General features: G+C 39.3%; 2 protein-coding genes across 6 annotated transcripts; one reads left to right on the forward strand and one right to left on the reverse strand.

The window, feature by feature from the left end:
- The first annotated feature begins 1,533 nt into the window (after positions 1–1,533).
- LOC116188184 (L-gulonolactone oxidase 3) lies at positions 1,534–4,506 on the forward strand. Its single transcript, XM_031517377.1, has 4 exons — positions 1,534–2,100; positions 2,427–2,684; positions 3,042–3,297; positions 3,476–4,506. The coding sequence occupies exons 1-4, from the start codon at positions 1,681–1,683 to the stop codon at positions 4,297–4,299; spliced, it is 1,758 nt and encodes a 585-aa protein (XP_031373237.1). The 5' UTR covers positions 1,534–1,680; the 3' UTR covers positions 4,300–4,506.
- Positions 4,507–4,542: 36 nt separating this feature from the next.
- LOC116188182 (protein EMBRYONIC FLOWER 1) lies at positions 4,543–11,625 on the reverse strand. Of its 5 annotated transcripts, none has more exons than XM_031517373.1 (8): positions 10,736–11,271; positions 10,154–10,350; positions 9,271–9,707; positions 8,890–9,003; positions 8,679–8,796; positions 7,316–8,564; positions 5,365–7,019; positions 4,543–5,079 (listed from the first exon to the last, which is right to left on the reverse strand). In XM_031517373.1, the coding sequence occupies exons 1-7, from the start codon at positions 11,081–11,083 to the stop codon at positions 5,391–5,393; spliced, it is 4,092 nt and encodes a 1,363-aa protein (XP_031373233.1). In that variant the 5' UTR covers positions 11,084–11,271; the 3' UTR covers positions 4,543–5,079; positions 5,365–5,390. The 5 variants fall into 5 exon arrangements, with proteins under 5 accessions (XP_031373233.1, XP_031373234.1, XP_031373235.1 ...); XM_031517374.1 differs by having other exon boundaries at positions 8,679–8,748; positions 10,736–11,270; XM_031517375.1 differs by lacking the exon at positions 10,736–11,271 and adding an exon at positions 11,309–11,625 and having other exon boundaries at positions 7,316–8,796.
- Positions 11,626–19,359: the final 7,734 nt, after the last annotated feature.

The raw sequence follows: 19,359 nt of genomic DNA on the forward strand, positions 1-19,359 counted from the left end.
ATGTATGTTCATTGCCATTGTGTATATACATAGTAGGGCCATATCTTAATTAATGCGCGGATCAAAAGACCAAAGATTGTGAGAAACACATACACGTAACGTATTATATCAATGACTACATCCATCAATATCTATATCTATATCTACCTGCTTGTATACGACCATGTAAATAACTAGGGAAAAGTCGAAAATGGTATTCGAAATTCTTCTGTTTAAGGTCCAAATTCTGTAAAGTGAATTTGCTTGGTAAGCTTGTTGAAATAGCAGTTTCTGAGCTTAAAGCTTTCTGAAGGAGAATTAGAATAATTAGGGTTTAGCGAGACTTCTAATTATAGTTAAGAAGCTTTTCATGGTGGAATTCATGTATAAGCATGTACAAGAAAGTGCTCATATATATGGTATAAGACGCAAGGAACTGGTTTTTTAAAGGTATCAAATAATTTTAACGAATATGGGTTGATTCAAGCGATTCAACGTTTGTTTCCTTCAAATAAAGTCTCAAGTTCGAGTCTTATGAATGGAAAAAATCCACGCTGATAGAGTTTTACCCCTTAGTGAGCTGACCATGCTCGACTGGATTAGCCGGGGCTTAATTGGACTTTCGGATATCATGATTCACATCGAAAAAAAAGGTATGGAATAATTTTAGACTTATTCAACAAAATATTGCAATTGATATAATGATCGACATGCCATGCATAATAGCTTTTTTAAAATATATATATATACCTTGTTACCTAAAAACCTAGCGAATCCCGACTAATTTAGTTCGAGCCAGATCGGGCCACTAAGAGGGTAAAACTCTCCTGACATAAATTTTCACTATTCACAATACTTAAACTCGAAATTTTATTTAAGAAAAACAACCGCCGAACCACTTGAAATAATCATGCTTGGTTTTAAAATCTTTATTTTACAGAATCAATATATTCATTTTTCCTAAAATAGTGGTACTTAATTCTAAATCATTGCCGTATAATGTATGGCTAGCTGAAGTTTCCAATTTCCCATTGACAACAGCTGGCCAATGGGGCAGGTACATATAAAGGTACTCACTCACTGATTATCTTCCCATAAATCTTAAATTTAGTTTAAGAAACATCAATGTTAGCTTTCTATATCGATATTTATTGCTCATTAAATGGATATATATTGCAAGAAAATGTCCTTGACTAATAAGATATATTGCCATTACTGAATGAAGATTAAATACATAAAGTTCCCTTTGTAAGATCATATAGAAACACAGACACATATATAGATGATTATATATATATATATATTCCACATTATCCTTTCTATTAATTAATTAATTTGGAAGGTAATCACAAAGTAGTGGTGTTATTATTATATATTTGTCGAAATTCTAAATGGCCCATTTAGTTGCCGAAAAGTGCCAATATACTATTCCTCTGACTACAGCAAAGCAATTTCGATTATTTCATATACGTTTTCTTATTTAATAATTTCCCATGACAGCTTTGGACAGAACACAAGCAAACATATATATATAATTCCTTATTATGCCCAATTAAACCCAAAAATAATTTGTTCCGTAGCCTTTCTTCAAAGCATTCCCTTTGTATTTCTTTTCCCTTTCCCTCCATTCCCACTCTCTCCCCCACCAAACCAAACATTTTCATCCAAAAGAAAGAAAATAAAAACGGATCGAATCTCTTCATGTCATCACAACTACTCTTGATCTTGCTATGGGTCCAGGTAATGATCACAGTCCCCGGGCTCCTAGCAATGCCACCGCAGTCCCCGATCCTCTGCGGGCCCGCCGGCTGCAAACTCTCCAACTCGTACGGCATGTGGGGCGACCGGAAGGACTGTACCGTCTCCAACGTGGCCTATCCAACCACGGAAGAAGAGCTGAGATCGTCTGTGGCCAGCGCAGTTAGGAACAAGCTGAAGGTGAAAGTGGTCAGCAAATTCTCTCATACCATCTCGAAACTGGCGTGCCCGGCCGGAACAGACTCCGTGAACAAGTCTATCCTCATAAGCACCGAGAAGTACAATTCCGGGATCGATATCGACGTCCCGAATTTGGCTGTCACCGTGAATTCTGGGGTTCCGCTGAGGAGTCTCATTGACAAGGTGTGAGGGGACCAACTATGTGATTAATTAATTTCATCAGAATTCATGTCTATGTTATGACACTTTTTATCTACGGCTCGAGACGCAACTGCGTGTCTCGATTTTTCACGTGGTCATGACTTGCTCGCTCTAGTCATTCGTCATGCAAAGCATGTTTCACTTGTTCAATCATATTTCGTTAATATTTCAACTTGCTCCATTACGATCATGTCTATCATAAGTTAATTTTCAGAAATTACGATTCCGGTCAACTTCTTTTTCCTGGGCTTAATTATTTTCTTAAGAATTGATTAACGAGATTTTATGTTAATTAATTAATTTAATAGGTTGAAGAGGCGGGGCTGAGCTTGGTGGCTGCGCCGTATTGGGAGGGAGTGAGCGTGGGAGGGCTCATCTGCACCGGGGCTCACGGCAGCTCATGGTGGGGACGCGGTGGCGCTGTTCACGACCACGTGATTGGCCTCAGCCTCGTGGTCCCAGCCCCCCAATCGGACGGCTACGCAAAGATCATCAGATTAGAGGGCCAGGATCCACTCCTCGATGCTGCCCGGGTCTCCCTGGGAACCCTGGGTGTGATCTCTAAGGTATGGCTTGATTTCAAAAGACCGTAAATAAGGCATAAAAATGTATTATTACGCTCGAAAATTCTATGGTTCGGGCAAGCCTTCCGCAACCGAAAACCGTTTCTTGACACAGGATGGTCCTCGGACAGTTTTTGGAGCGAAAGGTTTCATCAGAGTTGTAGGAAATCTTTATGAGACTTTTCATATGCCTGTAATGGACTGAAGAAAAGATAATGGTCATGTTGAGATTTTAATGGTCACTGACTATGTAACTGACAACCTTGGTCACGTTCTAAGAAAATTTGCCATGCTATTATCGAGTTGAATGATGCGTCAAGACGATCTTGAAGAACCTATGGATTTTCTGGCGAATGACAGGTGAAGCTGTCACTAGAGAAAGGGTTTAAGAGAAGCATCACATACAACTTCACCGGGGACGAAGGGTTGGAGAACATGTTCATGGATCATGCCAGGAAGTACGAGTTTGCAGACATTACATGGTACCCGTCGAAGCACACCGCCGTCTATAGGTATGACTTCAGGGTGCCTCTGAACCAGTCGGGGGATGGCATCTACGACTTCCTCGGCTTCCAGTCCAATTCAGTCCTCGTCTCTAAGTCGGTGCGAGCAACCGGTAAGTACTGAAGACTTATCTTAAGCACTAATGCCCTTTCTTCGGCTCATGTTATATTTTCGAATTGAGTTTGTAGATAAAGCAGGAAGAAGTCCCGGTATGATCTTGTCTTGGCAGAACATCGTTTTACCTCTCTGCGACAACTAACAAGAACTGTGTTCTTTTGCGAATTATGCAGAGAAATCGCTGGAGAGTGCGAAGAATGTGGCTGGCAAATGCTTGCTGGCGTCCACGACCATAGCTTACAAGAAGCTGATAGCTAACGGACTGAAAAATGGCCTAATCTTCACCGGCTACCCGGTGATCGGCCTCCAGGGGAAGATGCAGACCTCTGGATCGTGCCTGTACACATCCTCTGCGAGGATTGACCAGACCTGCGCTTGGGACCCACGGATCGATGGCCTCTTCTTCTATGAAAGCACGGCGATCTTCCCGGCCCAAAAGTTCGGGGACTTCATAAGGGATGTTAAAAAGCTCAGGGACCTGAACCCGCAAAACTTTTGCGGGGTGGATATATACAACGGTCTCCTGATTAGGTTCATAAAAGGGTCTAAGGCTCCATTGGGCCAAACCGAGGACTCGGTTGTGGTGGACTTCAATTATTATCGAGCAAATGAGGCCTCGACCCCGAGGTTGAACCAGGACGTGTGGGAGGAAGTCGAGCAAATGGCATTTTTCAAGTACGGTGCAAGGCCGCATTGGGCAAAGAACAGGAAGGTCGCCTTCATTGGAGTGGCCCAGAAGTACCCGAATTTCGCAGCATTCTTGAAAGCAAAGAGCCAGTTGGACCCACAGAATGTGTTCTCAAGTGAGTGGTCCGACGAGTTCTTGCTCGGGAAGGAAGGTGAAAAGGGCGACGGGTGTGCCCTGGAAGGGCTCTGCATCTGCTCAGAGGACCGGCATTGCAGCCTAAGCAAAGGGTACCTTTGCCGGCAAGGGCTCATGTACAAGGAGGCTCGGGTTTGCAGGTTCACGCCATCATCTTTGATTAGAAACACGTGAACTTCCGCCACCAGCGATGCATAAGGGCAGCTGCTGATTGATGAGGATCACGCGGTAACTTGTGCAGGAGCCTACAACAATCGTTCTAAAGAATGTTTTCAGTCCGACATTGATCTTCCTTAAAACTTTAGATAGCAATTTTGGGATCTTATTTGTATATCTCTTTGTTTAATATTTTTAAGCATATTATAAGAAGATTTATTTGCAGACAAGCAACATATATAAATAAAAACATAAGAAAAATAAAACAAAAAACAAGACATTCCCCAAAATCTGATGTCTCGGTGTTCTTATTTGCCGACTGAATTTAACACTTCAACAACAAAACAAGCATCCTATGTCTGTCTTTTTAAGTTTCATCACTGTTATATTACAACTCGTGTATGTGCTAAGCAAACTCCTAACTTATTGTCGAACCCCCCATGGGGTCCCTTCTAAATACCTCCGTCCGAACCTCCACTTGTCTCCGACCAAGCAGCTCTTGGACCGATTATATGCTTTCAGACTCTCGAGGACTTCCGCAGATTCGAAGCGCGATGACCAAAATTAAACAAAGGATGAAGACATTCGTCTGTATTTACAGGCCTTACCTTTGTAGAAACACGGATCTATGGATAAAATACAAGAGTGGAAGGGGTTCCAGAGCTTCTCTGAAACGAGCATGGGCCGCCTCCTGACTGAACCAAAATCTGGTGTAGTAACAAAGCGGCAGTATATTGATCGGTGTTGAGGTATTCTTGTCGTTTCGATTTCTTTCTGGTAGGCAAATGAAGAACCTGCCTGTGAAGAAATAGACGGATGGTCGAGTTAGTAAAAGCAGGACATATACAACCAGCGACTTCAGATTAAGGAATAATTTCTCCCGGTTCCGATACAAGACAAATTCTACAGATCTGGAAGATTTAGACAGCAATTGGCCATTGCGAAGAGACCCATTTCTCTCTTTTCTTTTACGACGAAAATGAAAGAAAAGTCGACAAATGCGGTGGATCCGAATGTGCTTTTTCCACATGAATGCTGACGCTTTGAAATTTTCACTAACAAACGGAACTTTAGAGCAGCTACCTGAGAATGTTGGGCTAGAGAGTCAGTCACAGAATCTGAGGATGCTCAGCTTGTTGGTGATTTGCGGTGGCAATCTTCTTTTTCCTCCCTCGCTTTGGTCGTTCCAAGTCTATTATCGACGCTGCAGACCACTCCGGTGCTCGAACTCTCTTTCCGAACCTCAGTTCACTTCCTCCAATTGTGTACACATTTCCCACCTCTGGAGCACTAAATTCAGCTGGGTTTCTGTTAACTGTGCAAATTCCCATCTCCAAACTGTATCTCGGAGGCCAAACAGAGCTGGTAGTACTTCTCAGGTGCTCCTTCTCAGAATTATCCACAGGAGGACATTTCGACCGATATACCACAGAATTTGATGCCCCGATGAGTTCTTTTGTCTCCTGATGGTAGACAGGAATACACCCAGAAGGCACATACTTTTGTGAGCCCAAGCCTCCAATCGACCCAATGAGATCAGAGCATTTGTTCTTCCCTTTCTCACGAACCTTGAGTGGGACCTGACCCATCACTCCATTTCTGAGATTTTCATGTGATTCAAACCATGACGAAGATGAGCCTATCGGGACTGCAGATGAAAGGTTGTCGTGTTTTCCTGAAGCAAGGAAATTTATGGTACGATAATCAGAAGACGGGCATCTCAACGTCTCCGATGCCCTGTATGCTCCAAAGTTTAACTCCTTAGGAGGGTACCCGCAAGGAATCGAAGAAGGCTGTTTTGCAAGCCTTGAGTTTCCTTTGATATTCGGACCATAACGACCATCCATGAGGCTAAGCAAATGTAATGCGGGTATTTTCTCATTTGAGTAGAAGTCCGATGAGCCTAACGAGCTTTGACCCTTCACCCCATTTGGTCTCGAAGCGTGTGAGTTCTCCGCACTGGAATAAGCATGTGAGTACTCTGCACTGGAATTCTCCATAAGGAAGCCCTTGTTTGGCTTCTCATACTTGCTGCTAACTTTTAACCCAGGGGACTTCAAACCTGAAGACTGAAATATGGCATTATGAGGAACATTTTTCTGAGCAGGAGTGCGGACGATGGGAATCGTAGAAGATGACCAGAGATGGAATGGCTCCTCAGCGGCTCCTGCAACATGACACGTATTACAAGCTGATAAACCCTCAACAGCCACAGAGGACTTCTTGTAATGGTTAGCCATGGTATTTTCATTCCTTTTGCTCCCGCTCGCCTTCTCAGTATAACGGGAAAATAGTATGCCATGCCCTTTCGAGTGATTTTGTTCAACTTGGTTCATAATCGGATCATTTGTGTTCATGTGGGGAGAATAGTTGACATCGGCTGCCTTGTGCTCTGCATTGCGCAGCTTTTTCACATTTTTCGGCTGAATTTGGTCTCTCGTAAAGCCTTCTTTGTGCGACAAGTTTGGCTCCCCATTCTTATATTCATCACCATACCTCAGATTCTGGTAACTTGGTGATTTCCCGGTATCCAATTGGGTTTTATCTGTTACGGTATCATGGAGAGAGTTTTCATATTGAATCTTGGCCATAAGTTCCACAATTTCCATCGGTATATCATCCGAACAAGTTCCCCGAGCAGATGCTTTAGTGGATGTTTTGCTGCTATGATTCTTCATAACAGTTGACTTCTCCCTGGATCCAGTAAATTCTCCCTTGCTACTTGCAACAGAAATTTCCTGCATAGAAAGCAAAAGAAAGTTTGTCATTTTCTTAGAAAACAGAGAAAAATGAAAGTTCTTGTTCCAGACTATTATACTGGTCCGGTGACAAAAAATGTCTAAATGAACCCTTTTCATCCTCTGGCCGGAAAAACAAAAATCTCCCATTACTCATGAAAATAACTCAATAGAGAGAATCCTAGGCAGTAGAATAACTTTCTGATCCTACGTAGAGTAGCATGAACATGACAATTCAGAGTTTAGGCTTGCAGTGTTAAGAAAAAGAAGGCAAGATGAACATATTAATACCATACCTTTTGTGGCATCAGAAAACGACCCATATCCCCGAACTGAGAGGTGTAACTCTGCTTCTCGTTTATATAAGGCATGCTATAAGTTGGCTCCTTGCTTGTGTGATTATGATGAACTCCCCTCTTCGAAAATTCATCCGGCCTATTAGAAGCATATTTTGGCTCCAGATGAGTGCTCACTGTATTTTCCTTACGAACTTGACCTTCTTCTGGACCTACCTGTCGCCATGGCATTGTCGAAGCTGGCCCATAATCAAGAGAAAGACCATGTTTTGCTTCAGTTTTATCACCGTATGAAGAAAAACCGATGCCCTTCTTTACAGTACCATCACCATCCGCAAGAAATCTAATGGTGGCAGGGCTTTGCACCAGCCCAAATTTGATCCCAGTAACCGAATCTTCTCTGAGCTTACTACTGCTACTCTGAGATATTCGGGCAGTATGATCATCTTCTCCCTGAGGCATCTTACTCTTCTTCTTACACATACATGAATTCCCGTCCATTTTAAGCATAGAAGAGAATGGAGAACCCATTTCTCTCCCCGTTAATGCATCTTGGCCATATGATGTGGTAGAGACATCAACAGCAACTTTGCCCCTTGTTTCACTAATTTTTTCTTGGAAAGATTCTTGGGTTAGTTTGTTCTTCTTCTTCTTCTTCTTCTTTATCTTTGTTACAGTTCTGATGCTCTCGTCATCAATATGTTTAGTCAAGTCATTCTTCAGTGCACGTACATGACCCATCAAAGAATACGCATCGTTTTCCTTTTCAGATACAACAGCCTTTGCAACTTCAGGTTGGAGGGGTTCTACTTCATTCTTCTTCTTCTTTCTTTTCTTCTTAAGTAATCCTGAATGCGCTTCTTCCCCATGCACAGTCCACCCACTCTTCACCAAACTTCTTGGATCCATCTTAGCAAATACATCACCCACGACTTCTTTCCGATTTTCTTCAGCATCTCCCATGATAATTTCAACTTCATTAGCATCCTTGTTCGAAACAACCGCCTTATATTCATTGTCCAGAGGAAACTTCCTCTTCATTTTCCTCCCCGGGCAAACCTTCTTCGCACCAGATTCTTCAGATGCATCAGAGATTGCAGGCAAAGGAGACTCTTCTCTCCTGATATTATTCATATTCAAATTTCCACTCTGACCCAGCAAATCACTCAGCAACCTCACCTTTCGTACTTTTCTACGGTGTAAAGCACCAGGCTTATCTCGAGATCTATAACCAGGGCCGACCTCTGCGCTGTCAGATGACGGGTAGTGAAGTTCATCAGAGGTATGCCCATTTTGCCGAACCGTGAGACTGTCAGGTCCACCATTAACCCCATCAACAGCTACCGATAAAGTTTGAGAATACCTGATCTCCTTCGTTTCCCGATCACAATCATGAGAAGCATCTCCTTGCAATTGAAGATTTTTGGGCGAACCTGCAACACCAGTTCTGTTGTGATTGACTGATATTGATTGATGACACACTGTTTCAGAAACCATATGGAGAACAATGATTTTCAAGTTTTAGACTGAACTCCTGCTGTTTGTACTAGGAATCATCATAGACATCATTTTACCTGCATCTTCTGCCTCTTGTTCCTGCCCTTGGGACACATCATTAACTTTTGCCGCATTAGGATTTGGTCTACAAGGTTCTGAATAAACATTATCTTCCAAGCCATTCTCGGGAACTGTCCAAAAAACCAAAGCATCAAACAATTAACAGTCTGACAAGGACTCAATGTAAGTTTCTTACAATACCCCCAATCATGGCCGACCCATTTAAAAAAAAAAGTGCATGTGAATTTGTTAAATTTCAAGGAAAGACAGTGCTAATATACTTTCAAGGAATCAGCTACTGTACTAACAGCGGCATCTACGTGGAGAGAGACTTCTCATTGCTCCAGAGTCAAAAATTAAAGAATGCCCAAACTAATTAATCTTGGGTTAAGTCTTACCTTCAACAGCAGCATCACTTCCACCATCTCTTTCTTCTCTCTTATCACTACGCAACAAAGCACGGGGCTCATTTGCAGTCACTCCAACCAAACAATCAGCATCAGCTTCTCTTTTATCAGCACCATTATCTAATATGAGAATCTGCTTAAAATCGGAGACAAGCACCATAGTCTCACTCCTTGTCAAGGCAATGTCGGTGCACGATGGGCCATCAGAATTACATTCAACGCTCAGGTCGTTAACGAGCACCGATTTTCCATTTTCTTTATCGCAAATTCCCTGGAGACAGTTTTGGCACTGCCACCAACGGAATTTTGGCACATCGAGTGGAGGAAGAGGGTACTTTGACTGTAACTCTGTGGGACCAGATTTCGTATTGGATTCGAACGGCCAACACGCCTTATCGTCCTTTAAGCGCATATCGGAGACATATTTGCTGCGCAAAGTGCCAACACAATATGTCAAGAATATTAAATTATGATACTTCTTAATCATCACCAATAGCCCAGCCACTTCCAATATTGTAACAACTCAAGGAAAGTAAAAACTCGATGCTTCAAAATAATTGTGGCACCAAATATTATATCGATCCGCAAGTAAAATCTTATTGCAATATATTGCATCATTAACTAACATGGCACAAACAATCAAAGAGTAGAAATAATCAACAACTAAAAGGAGGAGTCCAAAGTAATTTCTCAATGAGCAAAACCATATAAGCTGCAACTCACAGACCACCTACATGACGTCCTATAACATTTTACTACAACCGCCACTGTATAATTATTTTCATTGTCGAGCGATCAAGCAACATTTATGATCTAATCAGCAAAAGAGACACGTACGTAGAGAACAATGCATAGCATCTCATCGAGTGCTTACCGTATAGAAAAGTGCTCACACTTTGTTGTCTTGTCATTCTTACTGTTAACATTGGGGAGATCTATCGATATTGAGTCTATCTGTATGAACGATTCATCATGCTTCAAATTAGGACCTGACAATGATCGGGTGCACTGGACACCCTCCTCCCCCTCACGATTTGAGCTGCTCTCCATCTTGAATATTATTATGGGGAACTACACAACAAACACATATGCAACTATAAACAAAGATTTACTAGCAAGTACTAAGCAACATTGCAGCAAGACCAGTACTTGTCAATAATATTTGACAGCTATACAAGCGCAACTCAATAACGAATCACGCATGATTAAGAAACGATCATTTAGGAAAGACCCATACACGAAGAACAACAATGCCAATCACACTTACTGAGGAACCCGACTCAAGAATGGTTTCTAAATGACCGAGAAACCACGGTTTAGCACATAAAATAACAGATTTTGTTTCAGAATACATAACCAAGAGGTGGTCTCAGTGTGACCATGTGATGAATTTCAAAACCCTAGCCAGCTAGCCATCGATCAGATCTCGACATCTCCATCCACTGATGTTACTTACCAATATAGGTGGAGCAGTCGTCAGATGAATACAACTTGGACAAAACCCAGACCCAGATGGAAATGTGTTAAGAGTTGGAAGGGAAAAAAAAGGACAAATTAGGGTTTTTTTTTTTTTGGGGGGCACCTTAAAAAAAAGGGGGTGGGGGACAATGATAAAGGCTGAACAGATGACCAAAAAAGATCCAAGCTTGAACCAAACCCTCCACTGTATATACCCAAAAAGTCCCAATTTAATCAAAATAGATAAAAGATAAATAAAAGTAAAATCACATCCGATCCAACAATAGGCATAATCACTAGGGTTTGCCCGTGAGCACGACACCGGGCCTCCCCCCCATCGAGCCATGCCTTCAGACCGAAGAGCGGAATCTAATCGGTTCCATGGTGAAAGAGAGACAGCCCAAAGGGCAAAAATTTCAGAACCAAATTGAAGAATTATTAGAGGATAAAAATAGAAACCCAGATGAGCTCAAGAAGCTCAGCTCAGCTCACGACTGAGCCAGCCAGCTGATCGGTGAGCTGACCGATCAGGAGCTGAGGAGCTGACCAGCAGCTGAGCTGAGGGACGCACCGTTTATTGAGGGTGGGGGTGAGCCGGGAGCTAGGTGAACCGGGCGGCGGAGTCGGTTCGACCCGGATCCGAGACGGGCCGGCCCGATACTGGGGTCTCCGGGGAGAGCATGCCGAGGGGAGTGAGATGAGGCGGGCCCGTGGCGGGGATTTTCCGGCAGATGGCTGCAATTTGAGTGCGCGTGCAGTGGAGAAACCCTAAAAGAAGAAGAAGAAGAAGAAGAAGAAGAAGAGGAGAGGACAGGTTGGGTGGGTAAGGTTTTCGATTCTTTAGAGAGAGAGAGAGGGGGGGGAGAGGAGAGAGAGTGTGGGGTGTGTTGTGTTGTTGTTTTTATCTTTTTATTTTCATTTTTTTGCCTTGAAATGAGGTTTTCTCTTTCTTTCTTTTTTTTCCTAATTTTTCCAATTTGTATATTTGCTTGGAGTCATGTGGGATGGTGAAGGCCATTTGCCGTTTGTGATTCCCACCACCACCACCTCCACCATGATGATGACATTGCACATGCATGTTTCCATCCATCATAATCATACATACATGCACTCCATAGTGTTCCATGCATACATGTATATGTACATCTACACGCATGCATCATAAAATGCTACGTACATTTTACATGTCTTAGGGTTTCTATAGTGTTTAGGGAGGAGTGTTTGAGATAGCCTGATTTATTTATTTATTTATTTTACAATACATTTTTCTAAATGTAATTATATTCAACTAAAATTAAATCTATCCTCTCTTTTTTTTTCCTTTTAACGGTCTTATTCAACTAAAATTAGAGTATTATGTTCAACCTGCAGATAAGGTTAAGTTCATCGGTATCATGAATCAACATCAAATGACTATAGGTTCTAATATTCGTTTTCATTCTAGTAAGTATCACGTATTCTACATAACCATATGACTAAATTTTGGAATGGAAGTTTTAAGTCGATATGCTTATGTATGGCGATACATATAGCACGGTTACTTCGTATAAACAAACTATTGTACATATGATATCATTGTTCGGTACATACAAATCGTTCTATATACATCTACACGTACGCACATATAGATGTGAAAGTGAGATTGCATATTCCTAAACTATGTGTAGAAAAAAACAACATATGTATATATATGTGTGTGCGCGCGCGCGTGAAAAGTTTTAAACATATTGTGCGTTTAAAATTTATATAAATGTTTGTACTTAATAGGCTCAATATGTAAGAAGAGATTGCCTTATTAATACACGAGGTGTATGCATGACTTGGTTCACAACGAAATCTCTGGCCTTTTATAGCAAAATCTACATAAGTAACCTTTATTATTACCAGCTGCACAGTTGCCAAAAGGTGTTATTTTCAAGCAACTCTGTAGTCATTATGTTTCTTATATATATATATACACACACACACACACTCTAGTATATATGCGTGGATCTATACTGTATATGTTTTGATGAATGGCATTCAACTCTATGTATGTATGTATGTATATGTGTGAGAGTCGATGCTCTCATTGATGTGGAAAGGAGACAAAAGATAGAGAGAGAAAGTGGAGAGGGAAGAGAGAGAAAGAGAGAGGGTTGAAGCAGCATTGACCACTGGGGGGCCGACACATGGCTAAGTTGTGCGGTTCTTATCACCTTCCATTAACTCATCGCTTGTGGCCTCCCTCTCTATGAAACCCTAGAACGGCAGAAAGAAAGGAACAGTAGAAGCAAAAAAAAAAAAGTTACTGTTACCACCCACAGCGCGTGCCCCCACGCTCTCCCGCCCGGGGAGGTAATAAAATAGTCCCCGTCGTGTGTCAACCGGCCCAAAAGATGCCTTTGCATATAAACCTGTCCCCATTGGAGCGTGAGCTTCACGGTTTACCAAGGAGAGTGGCGGTTGTTAACCTTAGAAAACCCTAATAAAGCCTTTTATTCCGCCTATTATTTTTTTATTTGCTCTATTTTTTTTGTAATTTGTTTTTTTATTTTATTTTTGCTGGTTGGGTGTGCGTTAAGTTGTAACCCTAGACCCATTTTCTGAGGCCCTTCGCGTCAATCAAAGGCTCAAAGCCAGTGTGAATGATTAGGTCAGCACAATTTTAGGGTTTCCAATTGTTGGGGGTAATTTCATGATGAAGTAGGCATACCTAGTCAACTTTGGGTTAGGAATAATAATTTCATCAATAATTTACGATATTTTGATCGATTTGTACTCATTTATGCGTTTGGTTAGTGATACTTTTCTTGTTGTGGTTGAACCGTACCGCGTTTATTTTTTTGAGACTGGTAAGAGTAAAGAATCTTATCACCAGTTTTAGTAAGTATCCAATTGGTGAGCAAACACATACTGTTCTTCATGATCGGAACATTTGGTGATAATATACCCTTTTCTCTTTTTTCACCATTTTTTATTTGGCCTTTTTTTTGTGTTTTATCATAAAAATCTACTATAGTTACATAAATGGATAGATGTGATAAATAAAAAATTAAGACTGTTTATTATATATCACTTTGTGATACCAAACACCAATGATTTCTTACATCGGTTTGTCCACCATGTTTACCGAGAAGTCAGGTCTCATAATTCATAATTGCATATATATATTTCATATATGTTTGTACGTACATGTACACAAATATAAAGACAATATAGTGCTTTTCCTTTCGATGAGAATATAGTGCCAATTTCGTGCTCGAGTTTAATACTAATAGCTGCGTACTTATAACTATAAAATTAATAACATTAATTGGTACATCTCGTTCATTCTATCCATTCACATAAAGAATCATGTCAACTATCCAAAAAAAAATCGAATCATGTCGAAAAACTATTGCCTAAGATCCAAGAAAATCATTATGTTATAAACTATTGCCTAAGATCGAAAAATCACCTCTCATTTTTTTTAGTGAATTTGGCTGTGAAGCACAATTGCATTAAAATAAAAGTTAAGCAATACAAATTCAGAGTATGGTAACCCCTTTCAATTATGGTCAAACTGTTTGGCTAGTTTACCGTGAAATGCGTGTTTGTATGAAACCCTAATAAAAAAAGGGCTAAAATGTACCGATTGGCTGGAGGAAAAAAGAAAGAAAAAGAAAGTTGAGATATTTTTATTGTAATTTTATCTGCGCAAGAACCTTAGGGAGGTCTTCTTCTTTTTTTCTTTGCTTGAACTTAGGTGGATCATATATATTTAATTCTTTTGTGGTATGTATACGTATGCGATGGGAATTGATGGGGATTTTTGACGTAAAGATCAGAAGAGAAATTATGAGTGTGTATGTATAGACGGATCTGATGGTTGAAAGGGATACCTCACCCTTCTTATTGAGGAAGCCTCTTTATATTTCCTTTTATTAGGCAAAGTTCCAAAATATCATTAAAAAGCAAAAACAAAAAGTAAAAACACACACACAAGTATAATTTTATATGGCTAAATGCCATCACCATGACTTAAGGACCCCTTTTCCCTCTCTTTCGGAAATTTTCCTTCGTCATTACTCATGCAAACTATTTATAAGATCAATAGCTTGCTAGCTAATTAATCATTTTCCTGTAATCGTAATTTATTGATTGGCTTTTGCAGTAATATCGCCTCGGCGAATCTCGACTGACCAAGATCCAATTAAGTGGTTGATTATGGGGTAAAGTACAACATCACACAGTTATATTCTCCTGGTCGCAATCAAAACTCCGGGCTCCATATCGGCACAAACAAGAAATGGAAAATTGGAGTTTCGGGATATAAAGGAACAATTGGGCAGAATTTTCTTCACTAGAAGCTGAAACCCTCTTATTCGATCATGATTGCAGAAGTATATTTGCAGCAATTCATACATCTTTTCAGAAGAACATTGTTGTTAAAAGTTAATTTACATGGAACCAATTAAATCATAGTATTCCGTATATCAAGAAAGATTGGTTCCTACTTCAGTTTTTGTGTTTCCTAAGACATCAATTTTTGCAGAAATTCAGCTGCTGCTTTACTTGAATTCACAGCTAATGGTCTGACCGAAATTTTCTTTCTTATTGTTCGCTGATCAGGAAATATCCTGAAACAACTAATCTGTTCGTTCCGCCCGTCATTTGTTTTCATCCAATATGGATTCTGCAACATGAATGAGGTGCAGTTCTGCTGATTTTCTGCAGGAGATCCTTATGAAAAACGAACTGCATTTTGTTCAACGAGTCATGCTCTGATAATCATCAGAGTTTTTATAAACATTAGATGATACCATTCTCTTCGCGGTGAAGATACTGTAGGTACAAGCGATTTCCATTTGAAACCGAGCCGAATCAAAGCTACTATATATACGTCGCTGTGCAAATTAGGGTTCATGAGGGGACAGAAAATTGAGAAAAAAACCCACCTTTTGTGGAAATATACCCAATAATTTGCAAAGAAAAAAGAACTTTATTAATATTGAAATATTATTTAAGGAGGCGCAAATTATTTATTGTCTTTATTTTTCTTTTATCCATTTCTGATGGCAGGTAATCTTCGACCTCATCAGCTTATATTAGAACAGAAAAATAAAAAAGCCATTCATATAATTCGAATTCGTAAACAAAAGAAAAGAAAAAGGTTATTCCCCGCCAGTAACGTATGTCGCGCCTCTTTGCCAAAATAGTTACGGGATTTCAATTTCAATTTGAAAGAGTAAATTATATCAGTCTCGTGATTTCCCTCAAAATTTCGGGTTTATCCATATAACATTTCATCTTTGTTAAAAGAATTTCTCGCCCAAACTACAGTACCTTAGTCTTTCATATAGTCTGACGCGGGCAACGAGAGCATGACCCATGTGTTCATGTTCACTTTTCATGCCCAAGTACGCAGGTTAGTGTTTTACAGTTAAATAAAATTTTCTGAGTTTCTAAATAAATTGGGTAGATCTCGATTCTTTTCGAATGTTATTGTGAACTGTGAAGAAATAGAGTTAGAGTCAGTGCGTGTGTATATATATACATGAAAGATAAAAAAAATGAAATAAAATATATATGAAAATGAGAGGGCCTTCTATGAAATGATTAAATTGGAGGAAGATATACTAATAATAATAATAATAACAGAGGAGAGATGGCATATATATATATATATATATTTCGATTATAAGGGAAGTTAAAGATTTAGCTAGTATGATAAAAAGTCAAACAGCGAGGCAAATAGCTAGGTATTCCCACGGTCAAGAGTTAAACTTGAAACTTCTTCATTCACAAGCAATATCGTGTGCTATTGAATTACGTGGACATCCCTTTCTCGAGGAAACATGATACCTGAGTTAAGTTTGGGTAAGCTATCGGGCAAAAACGCTATGTCCATCTACATGTTTTTGTAAGCTCACTTGAGAACATACACAAATGGCACTCATCATGCAGACCAAAATTAGAGACTCGTCATGCAGACCAAAATTAGAGGGAAATTCGCCCATATCCCTTCAGTGTCGATCAATATTGTTGGTTCAACCGTAAGCGGTGTCAGGACAACTCGGACCAGCCAGTCCATGATCGTATATCTGTTAAAAAGACTGATCTTTAAAGGACCATATTATAGTATCTTTCAAAATTTGAAACCCATGCCCTTCCAGCTATTATCCCTAAAATTGGTGTAACCATAAATTAGTGTAACAATAACCATTATTCCATTTCTAACGACGTAAAAGTAAAAATATGGGACAGTGATTCCTTTTTTTTTTTTCGATACTTTTAATATAAATATAGTGGAGGGAGGGAAAGGAGGAGGAGATCTCTTTCTCGTGGCAGAGGAAAGATCAGAAGGGGAAGGAGAGAGGGCTGCCCCACAAAAGTTTGATTAGTTGCCATTATTGCCTACACAAAATAATAATGGAGCCTGTACACACACACACACTACACACAGTTGTACGAATTAGTCCCATCCCACGGTCGACAAGATATATACATACATACATACATACATACATATATATATACATATAAATACACACACATGCACATTTTATATAATCGTTTGTAATTTGATGTAGATTTTCTTATATAATTAAATCAGAGAAAGGCATACAACTACGAGCTCGTGTTTTGATTTTAAGAGAATTATGACATGCATGGCGTCATTGCGTCAAGCTTGGTCTAATGCCAAGACAAATCATCGTTAAGTTCATCAACTTCTCGAATTAACGATCGGCAAGTTCCATTCTCGTGACGAGTTGACACCCTAGATTGAGAAAATGTCAACTAAGACGACTGCATTTCCGAACGATTCGTAAGTCAGCGCCCCTCTTGTAGAGGAGAATATGAGATTGAAAGAAAATGACCGACATGTTTTTGTAGTTCAACTTAATTATGATGAATGGCACCCTCATCCAATGTAGATTTTTTGCTGTCACATTGAGATGGCGAGGATACCCAGTTATATCTACTCGATTATTCTATGGGCCGGCCTTAGAGTAATACCTGCACCCAGAATACGTCCGGGATGGAGTCCTCATCAAGAGGAACAACAATACGTCGAGTATAAAAGAATTAGTTTGTATCCTCGTCCTTCTGTTTAAATCAATGACATATTGTAGACCGGGTCTTGTCTGATGAATTACTCTTTCGATATACGAATAGCTCCGAAAACGTAAGTATGGACTATGGATATAAATGCCACTCAACTGGTTTTTCATACCCATCATAAGTATCAAACTTAGACTTTACATTTTATGGGGAAAAAGTGTTTATGTTCAGTTCACATGTAGTTCTTGTACCAGCTGGACCGAGCATAAGGATCAAACTTAGATCTTACCCATCCTTTTCTAATGTTTGATATACATTATATATTATATTATAGTCATTGAAACGGATCAATTAAAAGGAGGGAAACACATATATTTTAATCAGTTGTGTGGTCTAATTCAAGTAGATATATCTCATCATATATATTATATATCATAGATTATGTGCATCTTGGATTCTGTACAACTAATTAAATAACATTAACATCGGTTTTGTGCAAATATGAAAAGGGAATGTGGTCTAAAATAATATATTCATGGGAACTTTGCTCAGTGCATTACCTGGACAAGGTTCATGCGGGGCCTCATGACCGATTGCTTGGATGACCCCATGTTGATCCAATAACTATGAAAATCTTACGAACCATTCATTCATCGCGTCGATGAAAGAATTTTTGATATATTCAGTATTGCAGATGACATTCTATAGTCTCTATTCAATTAAAAAAGAAGAAGATATTCTATATACTACTCTTTCTGCGCATTATGCCAAAGTCCATGCAACATCTATCCTTTTCTTGTGGGAGCTAACAGCTATTATTCACTGATCCGACAATTGACAGACAGTCTATATTTTCTTGGACGGCAATGTGCACGTGTATGTATTTCAAATGTACTGATTGGTTGGCAAATTATTAAAAGTAACTGTCTCTTTCCTTAAGATTTGATATATCGTTAACTGTGCTACTGGACTTAACTTTCTTTTGTTATTCTCGTTTGAGGATATTCCATTATAAGGGACACCATACCCCAACTTTGTATTTCTCAAACTGTTTAGTTTAATGCAATTGGATTTCGACCCCCTAATTCACCAAAAGAAAATGTTTTGGTTTGAGTAGAGTTGAATTGAGTTTTGATTTTAATTAATTTGTAATGATTGTGTTGTTGAATTATGAGAAAAAATATGAAAAAGTAATGAATAATTGAGAGAAAGTAATGATGAAGTAATGATTGTGTTGTTGAATTATGGAAAAAGTAATGAATAATTGAGTGGATTTAATATTAAAAATTGAATTGAATGATTAATTTTTTTTTTAAAAAGGAAAAAGTCATAATTGTGTTGTTGAATTGAAAATAAGTGGGATTGAGTTAAAAACAATTTCTAAAGCCAAACAAGGCATAAATCATCTTAAAAAAATTCACGTAAATTTTTTAATAATATTCATAAATATTAGATAATTCTTGAATATTATGTAAATTTACAATTCATATTAGAGTCAATTTTCCATTTTTTAATTAAGAGAATTTTCAAATTAATTATAAATATATATTTTATCCTCCGAGTGCTTTTAAAATCATCATAAAAATCTTTCTAACT

Source organism: Punica granatum, chromosome 8 (assembly GCF_007655135.1).
Source record: "Punica granatum isolate Tunisia-2019 chromosome 8, ASM765513v2, whole genome shotgun sequence".
NCBI classification, from domain to species: domain Eukaryota; kingdom Viridiplantae; phylum Streptophyta; class Magnoliopsida; order Myrtales; family Lythraceae; genus Punica; species Punica granatum.

Bases quoted from the DNA above. Each gene is read 5' to 3' on its own strand.
- LOC116188182 (XM_031517370.1), bottom strand. From the start codon at position 11,083: ATGGCTCGATGGGGGGGAGGCCCGGTGTCGTGCTCACGGGCAAACCCT. The intron at 9,708-10,153 runs GTAAGCACTCGA...CACTTTGCGCAG, and splicing joins TGTGAGCACTTTTCTATACG to CAAATATGTCTCCGATATGC. The intron at 8,797-8,889 runs GTAAAATGATGT...TTTCTGAAACAG, and splicing joins ACAAGAGGCAGAAGATGCAG to TGTGTCATCAATCAATATCA.
- LOC116188184 (XM_031517377.1), top strand. From the start codon at position 1,681: ATGTCATCACAACTACTCTTGATCTTGCTATGGGTCCAGGTAATGATC. The intron at 2,101-2,426 runs GTGTGAGGGGAC...TTAATTTAATAG, and splicing joins TGAGGAGTCTCATTGACAAG to GTTGAAGAGGCGGGGCTGAG. The intron at 3,298-3,475 runs GTAAGTACTGAA...CGAATTATGCAG, and splicing joins TAAGTCGGTGCGAGCAACCG to AGAAATCGCTGGAGAGTGCG.